This window comes from Sipha flava, unplaced genomic scaffold, assembly GCF_003268045.1.
Source record: "Sipha flava isolate LNK unplaced genomic scaffold, YSA_version1 36_pilon_pilon, whole genome shotgun sequence".
Taxonomy (NCBI): Eukaryota; Metazoa; Arthropoda; class Insecta; order Hemiptera; family Aphididae; genus Sipha; species Sipha flava.
The window spans coordinates 745,118-761,747 of NW_020273076.1; the positions used below are offsets into that span (position 1 = coordinate 745,118).

At 25.8% G+C, this 16,630-nt stretch overlaps 1 protein-coding gene across 1 annotated transcript; it reads left to right on the top strand.

Moving 5' to 3' along the window:
* The first annotated feature begins 589 nt into the window (after positions 1-589).
* Positions 590-15,719, top strand: LOC112687986. The gene is made up of 5 exons (XM_025560999.1): positions 590-1,031; positions 2,723-3,393; positions 12,906-13,115; positions 13,543-13,616; positions 15,608-15,719. Exons 1-5 carry the CDS (start codon positions 590-592, stop codon positions 15,717-15,719), a joined length of 1,509 nt encoding a protein of 502 aa, XP_025416784.1.
* Positions 15,720-16,630: the final 911 nt, after the last annotated feature.

Below are 16,630 nucleotides of genomic sequence, written 5' to 3' on the forward strand. Positions count from 1 at the left end.
CCACAAACCATAAGCAGAAATTTGGTGAAATTTGTGGGGGGGGGGGGGCTGAGCATTATTTGCTTATTACACCTATAGATACCACTGTGCACAATTATTTATTTCAACAAGGCAATTTACGAAGTTCGACAATTTAACATTTTTAATCAAAAATTTAAGCAAAAAAAAACAATTAGGTACCTACCTTATCTTAAACATTTTTGGAGAAATAGGTATTCTAAACAGGAATAATTAATTAATCAGTATTCACTTGTCTCTTGTCTAGAGCGGTCGTATTGTGTAATTGAATTATCAAGTCGCTTAACAGTTTCTTTTCCTCATCATAAATTATTATTTAATATATAATTATTGTATTAATTTTAAAATGTTGTGCAATGTCTGTAATGATGATATTTATGAAGGAGACGATATAAATTGCATGATGTGTAACTTATTCATGCATTTTGGATGTGCTTCTTTGAGGGAAACAACCTTTTGAAAAATGTCTAAAGCTAGTAAACAGAAATGAGTTTGTAATACATGCAAATATATTGAACCGTCTGTCAAAAAAATAGAGCCTAGTACTTCGACAGTATTGGAATATAAAGACATGGAATGTTTAAACAATGAAAACTTCAAAAACCTAATAGAATCAGTTAACTTCATGAGTGAAAAATTTGACAGCTTTGGTAAACAAATACAAGAGTTGATAACATCAGTAAAAAACATGAAGGAAGAAAACCAAATCCTGAGAGAACAAAACACCAAATTAAAAAGTGATATTGTGCTCTTAGATAAACGTATGAATATCTTAGAACAAAAGGTTATTGAAAACTACGTTGAAATCATGGGTGTTCCTGAGGCAAACAATGAAAATTGTGTGAAAATAATCGAGACAATCGCTGAAGCCGTTGGAGTGAAAACAACTGTAATCAAAGCCTTTCGTATCAAATCAAAAATTAATAACAAATCGAGAAAAATAATAGCTGAACTGCAATCAAAGCAAATTAAAAAGGAAATCATGGATAATGCTAAAAAATCAAAATTAACGGGTAAACTTGTGAATAATAATTGGAATAATGATAACATTTACATAAATGATAGTTTAACTCAATACAATAGAAACCTATTTTTTAAAACTAGAGTATATGCTCGTGATTTTGGATATAAATTTGTATGGTTTAAAAATCTAAAACTGTTCATAAAAAAAAAATGAAAATACTAATGCTATATTTATTGATAATGAAAGCTCCTTATTTAAACTCACCTAATCTTTAATTTTAAAATTATTTACTATCTTTATGCGTATTATATATATATATATTTTTCTTTTTTAATATGGATAATTTTTTAAACAATATAAAGGGATATTTAAGCTACAAAACTAACTATTTTGAATCTTTTTCAGAATTTATTAGTGTAAAAAATGATAAAAATAATAATTATGTAAATGTATTATGTTGTAAAATAAGAAGTATTAACTCAAATTTTGATGAGCTAATTTTATTTTTAGAAAATGGTATATACAGTAAAACAATTGATTTAATTGTCTTAACTGAAACTTGGCATGACGCCTCAATCCATTGTAATTATGAAATAGATGGCTATAATTTATTTTTTTCAACTATAAAAAGGAATCAAAACGATGGTATAATGGTTTTTGTGAAACATAATTTTAATGTTAATTTTTTTGAATATGATTGTATCGAGACGAATATTCTAAAACTTTCTTTAGTGAATCTAAGTACACCTATTAATATGTTATGTATATATAGATCACCTTCATCGGATGAAAGAATTTTTTTAAAAACACTGAGTAAAGTTATAGATGAAACAAATAATAAAGATGGTTATACGGTACTTATAGGAGATATGAACATAAATATACTCAGCGATAATGCATACAATAATGAATATTTAGATTTATTATCAAAAACTGGCTTCGCTTCATTCATAAACATTTATACTAGGGTACCTGTAGGTCTTAATCACTCGTGCCTCGATCATATATTTATAAACAGTAATGACCACCTAATTAATTCGATAAATGCCGGCGTTTTACAAACATATATCACTGATCATTACTCAACGTGTGTTTCAATACCAACTAATGTTAATTTTGAAACTGACAAAAATACTTTCACTATTATTCATCATGATAAAATTAAAAACCTTTTAAGTAATGAAAAATGGATATCGGTTTATGACAAAAATAACGTAAATGAGTGTTTTAATGAATTTTATAAAATAATCTCTAATATAATTAATAAATCGACGACTTCTAAAATAATAACTTCAAAAAATAGGCGCCTGAAAGAATGGATGACTCCTAGTTTGCTACGTTCCACACGACATAAGCAGTCCCTCTTTTTAAAATGTAAAAAAAATCCTAATAATTTAAAATTAAATATGCACTATACAAAATACAAAAATACTTACACAACAATACTGAGACTAGCAAAATTACGTTTTTATGAAAAAAAATTCAATAGTATCTCGCATAACTCCAAATTAACTTGGAAACTTATCAATGAAATTACGTGTTCAAAAATAAATAATAAAGAAAAAATTCAAACATTAAAAATTGATGAAAAATTAATTAATGTAAACAAGGATCCAAAAGAGGCATCAAATATTTTCAATAATTTTTTTTTCCAGTATAGGAAAGAAATTAGTCGTCAATCTTAGCAGTGAAAAAATAAATGATATTCAAATTTTAATAAAAATGTTTCTTTTGATAAAGTGTTCCTTAATAAAATCGATAACGCTGAAATGATCAAAATTGTAAATAGTTGTAAAGATGAAACTGTGGCAGGTTACAATAAAGTAACAATAAAAATGTTAAAATATGTAATTGAACATGTAGTTTCTCCTCTAGTATACATATATAACTTAAGCATAGAACAAAATGTATTTCCAGACAAACTAAAATTAGTAGTGATCAAACCTCTTCATAAAGGTGGGGACCCAACAAATATAAATAATTATAGGCCAATATCACTATTAAGTAATTTTTCGAAAATATTTGAAAAAATAATCAAGTCAAGATTAATAGCGTATTTGGAAGGCAATAAACTTTTATCGAAGAACCAATTTGGATTTAGACCTGGTATAGGAACAGAAGAAGCCCTATATAACACTACTAAATTATTATATAACGAATTAGATAAAAGTAATAAAGTTATAGCCGTATTCTTAGACTTGACTAAAGCGTTTGATACTGTAAATCATCAAATTTTATTGGAAATTTTAACAAGTTTTGGTATTAATAACAATAGTTGGAATTGGTTTAGAAGTTATTTATTTAATAGAACACAAATAGTAAAAATAAATGATATCACGGGAAATGAATGTAGTATTGAATACGGTGTGCCCCAAGGAAGTGTTTTGGGACCAATTTTATTTAACTTATACGTAAATTCGATTTGTGAATGTAATTTGGACGGTTTGATTGTTGCATATGCAGATGATACCTGTTAGCTTTTCTCGGACAAATCATGGGAAGGGGCACACTCTAAAGCTACAGTTGGGCTGAATAATGTATATAAATCTTTGAGTTCCAGACAATTAACATTAAATAATGATAAAACAGTATTTATGACTTTCTCTATTTATAAAACTAAAACCAATTTTAATACAATAACAATACATAGCTGCTCTGATAAAAAATTCTGTAATCAAGATAAATGTAAAAGTATAAAAATGGTATCGAAAATTCGCTATTTAGGTAATATTTTTGATAAAAATCTTAGGTGGGATTCACACATACATAATCTAGTAGGTAAGTAACGTTCAATATCTTATAAATTTACTAAACTTAAAAATATAATACCCAAACATACAATGAGAATAATATATTTTGCACTATATCAGTCGATATACCAATATGGGCTACTAGTATGGGGAGGTCTAGCTAAAAATATTTTAAACACACTTCAAATGAACCAAAATAATATAGTTCGAATCTGTCTAAATAAATGTACCCTGGAAGGATCAACAAAAAACAATTACCGAGTTTTGGGTGTATTGCCAATAAAATACTTATACAAAAAATTAGCTTTTATGTTTGTGTTTAAACGTAATATTAAAGATATAAGCAATTCTTTTTTCAAAAATAAAAGAACAAACCGAGTTTATGATATTCGTGTTAAATATGCTTTTAAATCCTGTGGTCAATCGTTCGTCGACTATTTAGGACCTACATATTTCAATTCTATGCCATTTGAGTTTAAACAAAAAATACATTGTAACCATGCTAATGTCAAAAATATTATTTATAAATATCTATTTTTAGAATTAGAATAATTTATTAGTCAATTCCTTGTAAATTTAAATTTATATTTTCTTTTTTTTATCTTTTTCTGTATATCAATATAATTATGTATAACTTTGAATATTCATTTGTTATCTGTTATTTTATTTTATTTATGTATACTTGATAAAATTGTTTTTTCACTGTCTAAATTTAATTTAAATACTCTCTATCTCTAACACAAGCATCGCTTATAAGAGATAGATAATCATTGTAATTCTGTATGTAAAAATTTGTAATGTGTACTTATATTATGAATCAATAAAAAAAAAAAAAAAATTAAATTAAACAACCTATACGGATTATTACATATTATTAATATTACATTAATTACGATCGTTCCAAGTCATGACAAGAAGTTTGTAAAATCTTACAAATTTGATTCAATTTTTATCATAATATTTTTTTTTTAATTCAGTTATTAAAAATGCATTTTACAATTAAAATAATTATTATATTTTTAGTCACTTAACAATTTTCAAGGCTAGGGGGCTAAGACCTGTACTTTATATTTCTGGGGGGCTTAGTTCCCACAAGCCACCCCCCCCTCCGATTCTGTCTATGCCACAAATACAAACGCAGAATACAAAATAGTTTGTTTGTCGCATGCGATATGCCCATATTAACTAGGAGTAGGACATAGTGTTAGTATTTTTAATTTTATTAGATATTATAATTCATAAGCTTCATACACATATAAAATAACCCCCTCTTCCCCGAAAATAAATCGTGGTTACACCATTGCTTGAAATTAACATAATAATAGTTTGGTCTAAAAAACTGTTACAGTTGTACAGTTGTTATAAGAAATTTATATTTTATTACATAGGCAGGTAACAAAAAATATAAATATTTCATTAGTGGAGGGGGGACTCAGCCACTCCACCACCCACTACCAATGAAAAATAATATTTTTTCTTGACTACTTAACACCCGTATTAACCTATATTAACCAATATTAACCCGAATAATAACGGTTATTAACACCCAAATGTTTGTTTAAATGTTGTATTGCGGTGTTTGAACACCCGAATATATTCAACACCCGAAACCCGAAACCCGAAAAAATTATTCGGATGCAAAGCCTTGCTTTTTAAGTTATACTACGGTTGAATACAATTTTATCCATCTACTGTCTGCCATTCATGCAATGTTCCATATGCAGGGTTGTGCCTAGGGGGGTGAGAGGTGCATGTGCACCGGGTGCCATGAACACTGGGGCGCCAAAAGTTTTTCATAATTTAAGTAATATCACTGAAAGTTAACCATATTATTTAATTCAAAATATTTAACACGTTTAACGCCATGGTCTTGATGCGTAGTCAATATTAACATTTTCTTGATCGGCTTTGTTGCTAGTTTATTTTTAGTATTGGTATTTATTTTTGCCCCAAAATTGGTGAGCTGACAAATTAACAATAATATACCATTTATATTCTATTATTATTGTTACTTGATGTAATTAATTTAATAACATTAATAACATAAAAGAACATTGACTTGATCGACTTGTAAGATTTTATTTTGAATCCGTCTATGATAGTGTTCACATCATAGTTCATTAACGCAGAAGTTCCAAAGGTACCTAATTATTTTTCATTGGTAATTATTTAAAAACGTAAGCTATGTTTGTGCAATCGAATGCATTTAATTTTTAAATAAATTATACAGGTTTAGAATGATAAATTCTTATCTACATGTTTTGTTATACAAATAAAGTTATTTTTTATAGTTTTTATTTTTTTTATTTATAGAGCTTTTAGAAATACTATTAAGCTCGACAATTATAATAAAATACATCGATTAATTAATCAAAGTATAATAGATAAAACATATGATATAAAAATATTAAAATAATAAAAGATTATATACAGAAATCAGCCTCGTGAGTGAAGGAAATAATTAGAATGAGAGTTAATTTTGAAATTTAGAATGCTGAAAGTATTGAATGGGTTATTGCGAGACTAATTAGGATATTGCGTTTTGGTAGGAAGGGAAGGGCAGTCAAATAGAATATAAGATAGAATATAGATTTTTTTTTTTTAAATAGAGTATGCAGAGAAGGACCCAAAATGAATGACAAAATGAATGGCGTAAATTAATGATAAGGGACCCATGTAAAAATTCCAGAGTTTTATTATTATATTAAAACAAATAATATAATACCTGTATGTGTATATTACAGATAACAGTAGGAATATTGAAAGGGATAAAGGTAATATTAGAAGATATCTTGGGTTCCACCAAAACCGAGGGTCCCTGTGAATTTTACATCCAATAATCCCGATAATTGCACCACTGGAAGGGAATCATTAAGATTTAATTTTCAAGAAGGTAAGAGATGATGGCCAGTGCGTAATCGGTTAAATTTGATTATGAGGGATCTGGATAAAGTATGATCGTTGAACCATACTTTGCCTGGTATAATGGGAATTATAGATTTAAATCTAGAGGCGAAATTTGCGGGTAACTTGTTCAAGTAGGTAGACAAGGGTGATAAAGCATGGCGTCAAAGAATCAGTTTGAGTTATATTACTTATACCATTGATTTTATAATATCAAAACATTATGATTTAATTGAAGGATTTGAATATTTTGGACATCTTAGTAGATTAAGTAATTTAGCAAATACTTGTGTTCATGGCAAGGGGTATATTTTCACCTTGGAAAATATCAATAACATACTATTTAGTTCGTTCAAGTGTCAAACATGGCATGCTAAAAGATTTAATACTATATGTACTTCAGACATTTTTAGAAGCTGGGTTATATCCTAAAATAATTTTTTGTGACCAAGGTACTAATAATCAAAGTGCACTGAGGGCATTAAACGTTACTGAGAATAATTCATATTTTTTTATAAACGATAAAAAAATATATACTATATTTGAGGTTCCACATCTTTTAAAAAGTACAATGAATAATTTAATTGGGTCCATATTTAAAAAAGGAGAAAAAACAATTTGTTACTCAGATATTAAGAATACCTACATACTATATTGACAAAAATAACAAAAGAAACAGAGTTTTATTAAAAGTTTCGGATACGCACATAAATTCAAATTCGTTTAAAAAAATGAGGGTAAAATTTGCTGTTCAAGTATTTAGTAAAAAATTACTAAATTACTTAGTGTTAATAACACTATGGCTTCAACAATTCGCACTTGTGTCTCTACAAACGAATTAATTGGCGAAACAATTTTAGATACACCAGACTTTGTAGATTTTATGAACAGGCTTTCCGATTGTTTGAAAAGCAGATCTTTATAAAGTAAAAATATTTATAACTGTGCTTTGACTGATATAAATTGTGTAATAAATTTTTTAAATAATGCGTCCTCTTATTTGGTTGATATGTACAAGTCATGTCAAAAAAAAAAAAAATCACTCGACCTCTGTGTTTTAATGGGTTTATTTAAACCATAAATGGTTTACTACAGTTTTTTGAAGATGAAAAAAACATAACATCAGCTTCTTATTGACAAATCGCTTAAATCAAAATGTACTTAAAAATGTATTTTCAATTTTTCAACAGAAGGGAGGTTACAATAGAAATCCTATATCAAGAGTTATATGAACATCATTTAAAAGCACTTATTCATTAGTTTGTACTTCAAAGGGTACAAATTGTGAACAAAATATTGATAAAGAAGCAGATTATACATTACACATAAATAACTAACAATCTAGCATTACGTATTCAGATAACAACGTAGACTTAAGTGATATAGAATCTTTATTATTGTCATCATCAAATTATTCATATAATAATTTAAATAAAGATAAAGAAAAGGAGGAAGCATACCTGCAAAGCAAGACCCACCCACCTACCCACAGTAGGTTGAGCAACGACCCTCAATTTTTTTTCTATAATTTTAATAACTTCGAGCAATAATAAGTAAATTTAATGATTAGTGTTTAAATTTATCATAATGTTAGGTATGATGATGCATAAAATAATTTATAACTCATAAATTAAAATAATGTTAACTGGTGTTTCGCATGCTTACACCCACCCCTAACAGGTATTGATACTGCAATACTTGGATACAGGTATCGGCGCCAATAGAAGGAAGTAACACTGGAGGGCTGCATTTTTGTTTATTTTGCTGAGTATTTACAGAGGTGGAACTAGGAATTTTTACGCCCAGGGAAAATGTTAAAATTACGCCCTATCATAGACCAATAATGAATTACTCTTCTCGAGAATTTTTTTCTAATAATTAATATACAATCATACTTATTGAGTTTTAATCTAATATCAGTATTTAAAAAAGTTAAAAATATCAAATAAGTCGTTAATAATTACAAAAATTATACCCACTAAAATTTTACGGCCACCTCTGGCTGTTTAGCTCATATTTGCTTAAATAATTTTAATTTTAATAGTTGTAAATTACAGTTAATCACCGACACGGTGATCGAATAAAGATCAATTATTTATAATTAATAACAATTTTGAACATTTTGAAAATATTAAAACAAATGATCTTAAATCTCAATTAAAAAAATTGTGGAACTTTATTTGTGCAATTGGTATATTTATAGATAAATTTGGCTAAATTCAACATAAAAAAAATATTAAATTAATTTTTTTGACATGGTGTAAACGTTGTAATCTAATAAAACATTGGCTTAATAAAAATGAAGAATGCGCAGACCATAAATTCTTCATTTTAGACAAATTATTGACTTATAAAGTATATAAGAAATGCAAAGATCATTCAATAACAACAAGACAGTCGAAATTAACAAAGTTAAAAATTTCTCATGTTTGCTATCCCAAATAAATTTTAAAATCCCTTCTTATGCAACTCGTTCCAAAAAAACCTTCCATATTCCTAGCGCCAATATAAATAATTTACAAAATGAACCTCTAAGACGTACAGGTATGATATCACACGCATCACACACATGAGATCCCTCATTTGATAATAATTTGGTTCAATGTTTTTTTTTTTTTCATATATTATTGTTAAAATGTACTGTTTAAACTGTTATATAATTAATTTAACTGTAATTTAATATTCTGTTTAACATTTTTACCTCTATTACTATATTACGTACAAAGGTGGGCAAGTTAATGAAAATAATTAACTCGAGTTAAGAGAACACAAGATCAATAAGTTAAAAGTTAACAGTTAACAATTCATAAATTTAACTCGATAAGTTACAAGTTAATAAGAAAAAAAATATTAACTTAACTCAGTTCAAAAAAAGTTAATCTATTTTTTTAATTAGTAAGCAGATCACATAAAAAGTGACTGCGTTCTTTAGAAAGATTTATTTCCTAAATTATAATAAACAATTCTATTGAATTTTTTATCATAATATACAGCAGTGGTCCTGAAGTGTTTAAAAAATACTATGACATTGTACGATGTACAACAAGGGGCCACTAACTACCATATTTAATTATCTTTCTAGTTAAAATTCTTTATACATAACATTCTGTATCCAGAACCCAATACCCAAAGGTGGACCTCCAACCTACAAAATCTTATATGACATCTGATTTACAGTGTATGCAACTATTTTACTTTACATGATTATTTAATTTTTGTATTAATATTTACGTATAAACGAAAAACTTAAAAAATTTTTAACTTGATAGATCCTTTTTAAATCAACTGTAAAAAGCTAAGTTATTTCAACTACTAATTAATCTAGTTAAGTTAAAAAGTTAAAAAAAAATTAACTTTTTAACTTAACTTTAGCTTTTTAACTAGTTAATGCCCACCTTTGATTACGTATAACATTTAGAAGTTATTTTATATCATACTATTATTCTAATTGTTATATTGTTACTTTAATGATAAAGGGGAAATCCGTTTATTTGTATAAAATAAAACAAATAAAGTATGACTATTTTCCGTTTAATCGACGATCGGTCGGTATCTGCTTAATATCTACTTTATATTTGCTAACACAATAGCAATTAAAATTAAATTATAAATAATTATTGTTTTAAATTATTTTATATTATTATTATTATTATTATTAACTATTGTTTTGAAACATCTAAAAATACATCCTTAGTGTCACTCAACATTATAAATCTAGATACATGGCAGAAAAATGGACCAACGATCTCCTCTCAAATAAATTAAGAAATATCAAGCCTTTCATCAAAAAAATGGAATTCTCTCTGTAACTTAAAGAGAAGAGACGAGGTAATTATAACCCGAGCCAGAATAGGTCACACTCACCTCACCCTCTCCTTTTTAATAACTAAGGAACCTGCTCCACTATGCGACAAAAGCAACGAAAACCTATCGAACGACCCCATTATCACCGGATGCCAAAATACGTCGATGCACTGAAAATATTCAAAAACTCAACATCCCTCCGACTTGTTCTCAATGAAGAAAACACAGAAGCAATTCACAAGTATTTCCATTACACATACTCAGTGCCGGATCACCCATTAGGTAGAGTAGGCTCCCGCCTTAGGGCCTTACTCGTTTAAGGGGCCCTGTGAAAACGGAAAACAATATTTATTTTTATTTTATAATACCTGTATTTTATTTACGAATTTATGGGACAAAATTATTTATGAAATATAATATATATTAAGTTGTAGGGGTTATATGCAGTAATAATAATAAAATAATTTTGAAAAAAATAGAAATAATATAATAATTAATTTTTCTTGCAAATAAAAAATTTATTAAACATGATTTTATTTATTAATAATAGTTGATTATTATTAAAACTGTTTATTTTAATTATTGGATAGTAATGTTAAAAATGTAAAAAAATGACTTTGTTTTTGGCCCAAAATTTTAATTGCCTAGGGGCCCACAAATGTTTAATCCGGCACTTCACACTCTTTTACCATAAATTGTAAATTGTAAATGTAATATATAAATAAATAAATTGTACTTATTTCTGTTCACGTTGTTACAAATGTAGGCTAATAACCATAAGATGTTGAAACCTTTATCTCAAATAAAAAAATAAAAATAAATTGTTCCCCGAGATTAAAACGATAAAACGATTAAATCGATTTTTAACGTAATTATCTCTTAAGACCGTTATAGTCCGTGATATAATTAACAAATTAAGTCTAAAAGAAAAAAAATGTATTTCCTAACGCTCAAATGTACCTTTTAATTTATTAGCCGGCCACATTGAGTAATTACTCTATGACCGGCTCGCATGTTTATATCCAACATGAATCATACTCTCGTTAGATACAAAAATTGGTACAACACTTTTGTGCATTAAATACGGATATTGTTAGTTTACAGCCATCTGAATTCGAGAATTCAATACAAAATAGTATTATCGTTTAACAAATCAGTCTTGAACAATAAAATAATTATTTTTCGTGATCACAATCCAAATGATGTATGCGTAAATATACGATTTTGATAAGTTATTAGTTACTTAACTAACTACTGTGTAGCAATTACATATAGTCAATGAAGAAATTATTTTTCGGTTCAACAATATTAGGTATATCTATTATATTGTTCAGTGATCTGCATTAACAATTAGTTTCATCATTTTTGTGTGATGTTTTGCATCTTATAAACTATTATTTTCACCAACGATCATCAATCGCAATCGTACAAAATACTGTCAAGTACAGATTACAGTTGAAAGATATTATTTAATTTATTTCATTTTTTCCTAATTAAAATTATATATATCTTAATTGTTTTAATGATAACTTCTACTAAGGCCTATAGTTGTGCATGATGTTGTTTTAAAACTAGATATTTTACTGCACGTATTAAGTAATTTTATTAGACCAGTTATTCTACGATTTGTTTAATTTATTCAATAGTAATGTTTTGCCTTCAGAGGCGTTTTATATTTATCCATCTACTGTTTACTGATATTACAGAGAATGTAGTTTATAAATAATTATATTATAGTTAACAAATAATATTTATTTGTGAGACTATAATTATATAAATAAATTAATTATAAGTAACTAGTAATTATTCTTAAACCAACATTTTTGTCCCTCAAATTTTGGTCTTATCTATCCCCTAAATTGTTGGCTAATAAATAATAATTATATAATTATAACTATAACTATGGATTCCCTGTAATATAATTTATGTTACTTATAAAAAAAATTTTATTTTCAGAAATATTTGTTTTTCCATTCAATAACAATTATGGAAACTAGATGTAAACCGGTTGTAAGTATTCAATGTTGTATAATTTAAAATATTTTAAGTTCGATGTAATTAATAAAAATATTAATCTTATATATGACAATTATTGAATCTTATTAAAAATGTGTATTGTATGTTTATAAATGTATGTCTAAGTTTATAAAATACAATTTATTGTATTGTTGTATATATTTTTCTTAAGATTTGTTTCATTTTATTAAATTAATTTTATTTTTAGAAAATAAATAGAATCATTATTTTTAACGTTTTTTACTTTAGCAAATATTTAATACGGTACAATCAATTGTCCACCATATAAATATTAACAATTTTGATAAAATGGCACAAAAAAATTGTTTCCATACCAAAGAAAACAATCTATATATTTGAAAACATTGTGGATATAATTTATTTTCGGGTAAGTAAATATTATTAATAATTATAATAGTTATTACATTTTTTTTGTTTTACTTATCTAGGCTTTAAATAGACCAAATTTCGCAGTTTTATACGCACAGTTATGTGCATACATGGTCAATGTGTCTACATTTAATACACTTCACAATTCTAAAACTACTTTTCAGAAAGTTTTAGCACAAAAAAGCTTTGATGACTTTACGTCATACTATTCTCGTACTCCTCAGAAAGAAGTACATACATTAAAAGAAAATTTTATGAACAGTAATATGGTAACTAGTTATATTTTGTTAACATAATAATAGTATTTTTTTATTTATACTAGATTTTTTAATATAATCTATAATCATTAAAAAAAATTAGTCTTAAATCACTTCAAGCTTAAGAAGAATCTCAGTATTGATACTTGCATGGTTAGGTTTTTATTTATAAATAAACTGATTTGTATCATTTTAAATTATGATTTATTCATACATAATACTATTTACGCAAATATATATTATATACCTAATTAACAATAATAGCTAATAAGTAAACTGACTTGGGTAGGATTACTCAAATAAACTACTCAAACTTAACCATTCTAATTTTCCATTGATTAAAACCATATAATACTCAAATACATTTTCTACCAATTGATTATATATATATTTTTTTATTTGATTATCAAATAATATAAATATTTGATATCTGTTATAGACACCATCTAATTTCAAGAGTAGATTGAATATTTTTCATTTCCAATATTATAATAGAACTTTAACCCATTGCAAGTATGTTTTCAAGTAAAATTAATTAATTATTTGTATATCTTGTATGAAATAATATTTTTATAGATTTATTAGTGAATTATTCAAACAAGGGGCTTTTACTGAAAAAAATATATTGGCGTTCATTAACGAATTAATAAAAGTAAAAGATGTTCTGAATATTCATTATTTATGTATAGTATTACAAATAGCAGGACCAAAATGATCAAAAGTAATAACCAAAATAGTAAAGTATTAGGAAATTATAGAAAAAATAATCTTTTATTTAATTTTTTTAGACTCATAATTTGGACAGTATAGTATATTGTATTTCATTATTTAAAATTAAAAATTCTGCTCTCATAAAAATTTCACAAACTCTAAAGTCTCTGATATTCAAAATACAAGACTTGAATTTAAAAGAATGGATAAATGAAGGTAATAATGTCAATTTTCAAATTATACTGTATAAATACAATTTTTCATTAGAAAAAAAGTACTATTAAGTTATTATAATATGCATTTATTTTAACGAATTGTTTTAAGATTTAGTAATGTTTTTATAATATGTCATGCATAATTATAATTTTTTTTTATTATAATATATTCACAATTGATATTTTAAAATTTTAAATTATGCCATATATGTTTAGCAGTTATTCAAAGTTGTAACATGACTTTCATATTGTATGATAGAAAGTAGGATAAAATTAGATTATTTTGTAATTTTGTATTAGTTTAAACTTTTATGAAGAAATAAATAATTGCTTTTAAAAATTGTTTAAAATAATGATCGGTTCTCAATAATCTAACCTTTAAGTCTTCATAATGAAGACATCAAAATATTATTTTTATTAAATAAAATTAATAAATAATTTACAAAATACATGATATTTTCTGAACAGTTTTAATATAATTTAATACATTTTTAATTAAATCTAAATAACATAATTTATGAACTATTTAAATCATTTTAATTTTTTATGATTATATATATATATATATATATATATATATATATTTTACAGAACCTGTTAAGTTAATCGAGGGCAATAAAAAACATAGTTCCTTTGAAAAATTACCAGAGCAATTTAAAAAACCATATGAATTTAAATCATATACTGTAATGGCTCAGTGTATTATTGATGAATGTATTGTTGTTCTTAACAATTTTGACATGAAGAAAAGTATCAATGTATGTAGTAGGTTAACTTATTTTATAATCAGTATTTTAAGTATAAAAAATAATAAGATGAAAAAAAAATTTTGATTATTGTAATAATTGTATGAAAACAATTTTTTTTTGTAGGTTATCTTTCTATAAATATAAATCGATGGTAATAAAAAAAATTGACATTGGTTTTTGCAAAATCAATGCCAGGTATTTCTTTAAAAGATTTCATTTTTTTTTGCCTATGTATGTACTATTAGATTATTGTTATAAAGAGAAACAATAAATAATTATTCGACTTTTTTTATTACTCACCAAACAAATCTACTGAAATCTTCTAGATATCGATCATCAGAAACTTAAAATTTCAAATGTAGCTCATTTGTATGAAAATTTTGGTGACTCCTGATAATAGCAATAATTTATATAATTAAATTACTTCCGTGGATTATCTATTTCGTACTAATATTAAAAATTTTTTTGATATAATTATCTATATAATTATGTAACCATCACAGTTCATAATATTCTATATAATATACCAATAACTTTTTGATTACAGCCTGTTGATTTATTTAATAATATTTACAGAAAATTATACATATGATAAATAATGTCAACTCATGGATAAAATATGATCAAATATCATTCGTTGTTTCTATGATACATATAACACTAAAAGAAAATCAAAGTATTCGCCATAAGGCTGGTATACTTTTAGACAAATTTGTTACAGAAGGCTTGTTATTAAGTGAATCGGTTTTATCGGGATAAATACAATAATTTAAATTATCTGTATTCTACATTTTATTATTTATTATTTTATTTTTGTTTCATATTTTAGAATTGACAAAGTAATGGATGACTCAGAAATTAAGTTAGAATTTCCAAGATTATCAGATTTATTATTTGACATCACTAGTAGGCTTACATATCTTGTTATGAATTCAGCTTAATACTGTTTAACTTGATTTATTGTGTTTTGTATTCTATATTCTAATTTCTTTTTACTTGAATTATTTTTTCAAATAGAGTCTTTTGGCTAAGATTAATTTTTAAATTATTATACAATTTTTGTTGGTCTAAATGTGAAATAAATTATTATTATTGATAAGGCATGTCTTAATCATAACTGATTTTTAATTTTGATTTTCTTAAATACTTTTGGTAGAATGATCAAAAATGTTCAAGTGCTACTATAAATAACTAATTTAATATAAAACCCCATATTCTTAAATATTCTCCTTACAGCTTAAGCTTAGCTATAATTATACGTTTAAAAATATTTTGAGATTTTGAGATTCGTTAACGTTTGCAATCAGGGCCGTTCCGAAGATAAAAATCAAAAGGGGAGGGGGTGAATAATATGAAAAATGCCGACTACAATTTTTTTACTCAATGTATGTAGTATAATTAACTATATGTAGTCGTATTTTTACTTTTTAACATGTATTTATGTGTCAGTGTCGCACGTTCTTAAAATTGACAATTTAATTATATATACATAATAATATTTTATATTGTATAATAAGTAGTTATATAAATTTTATTCGTGTATACACTGTATTATGAAATATGTAATATTTGTTTTCTATAAGTAAAATTAGGTTCTTCTAGGTTATAACGAAACAAGTCCGACTGTTGACTTCGTTGGGGGGGGGTAAGACACCCCCCAAGATCCCCCTTCGGGAAGGCCCTGTTTGCAATGTATAAAAGTGCATTTGTATATACTGTAATTAGATCGGGTGCACCGCTATAATTTATTTGATCGAATACAGTGTCCCATCGGCTATCAGTAAAAAAATATGTTAGTGCCAGTGGCGCATTTAAGGGGGGCGAAAGGGGCAAATGCCCCAAGCGCAAAATT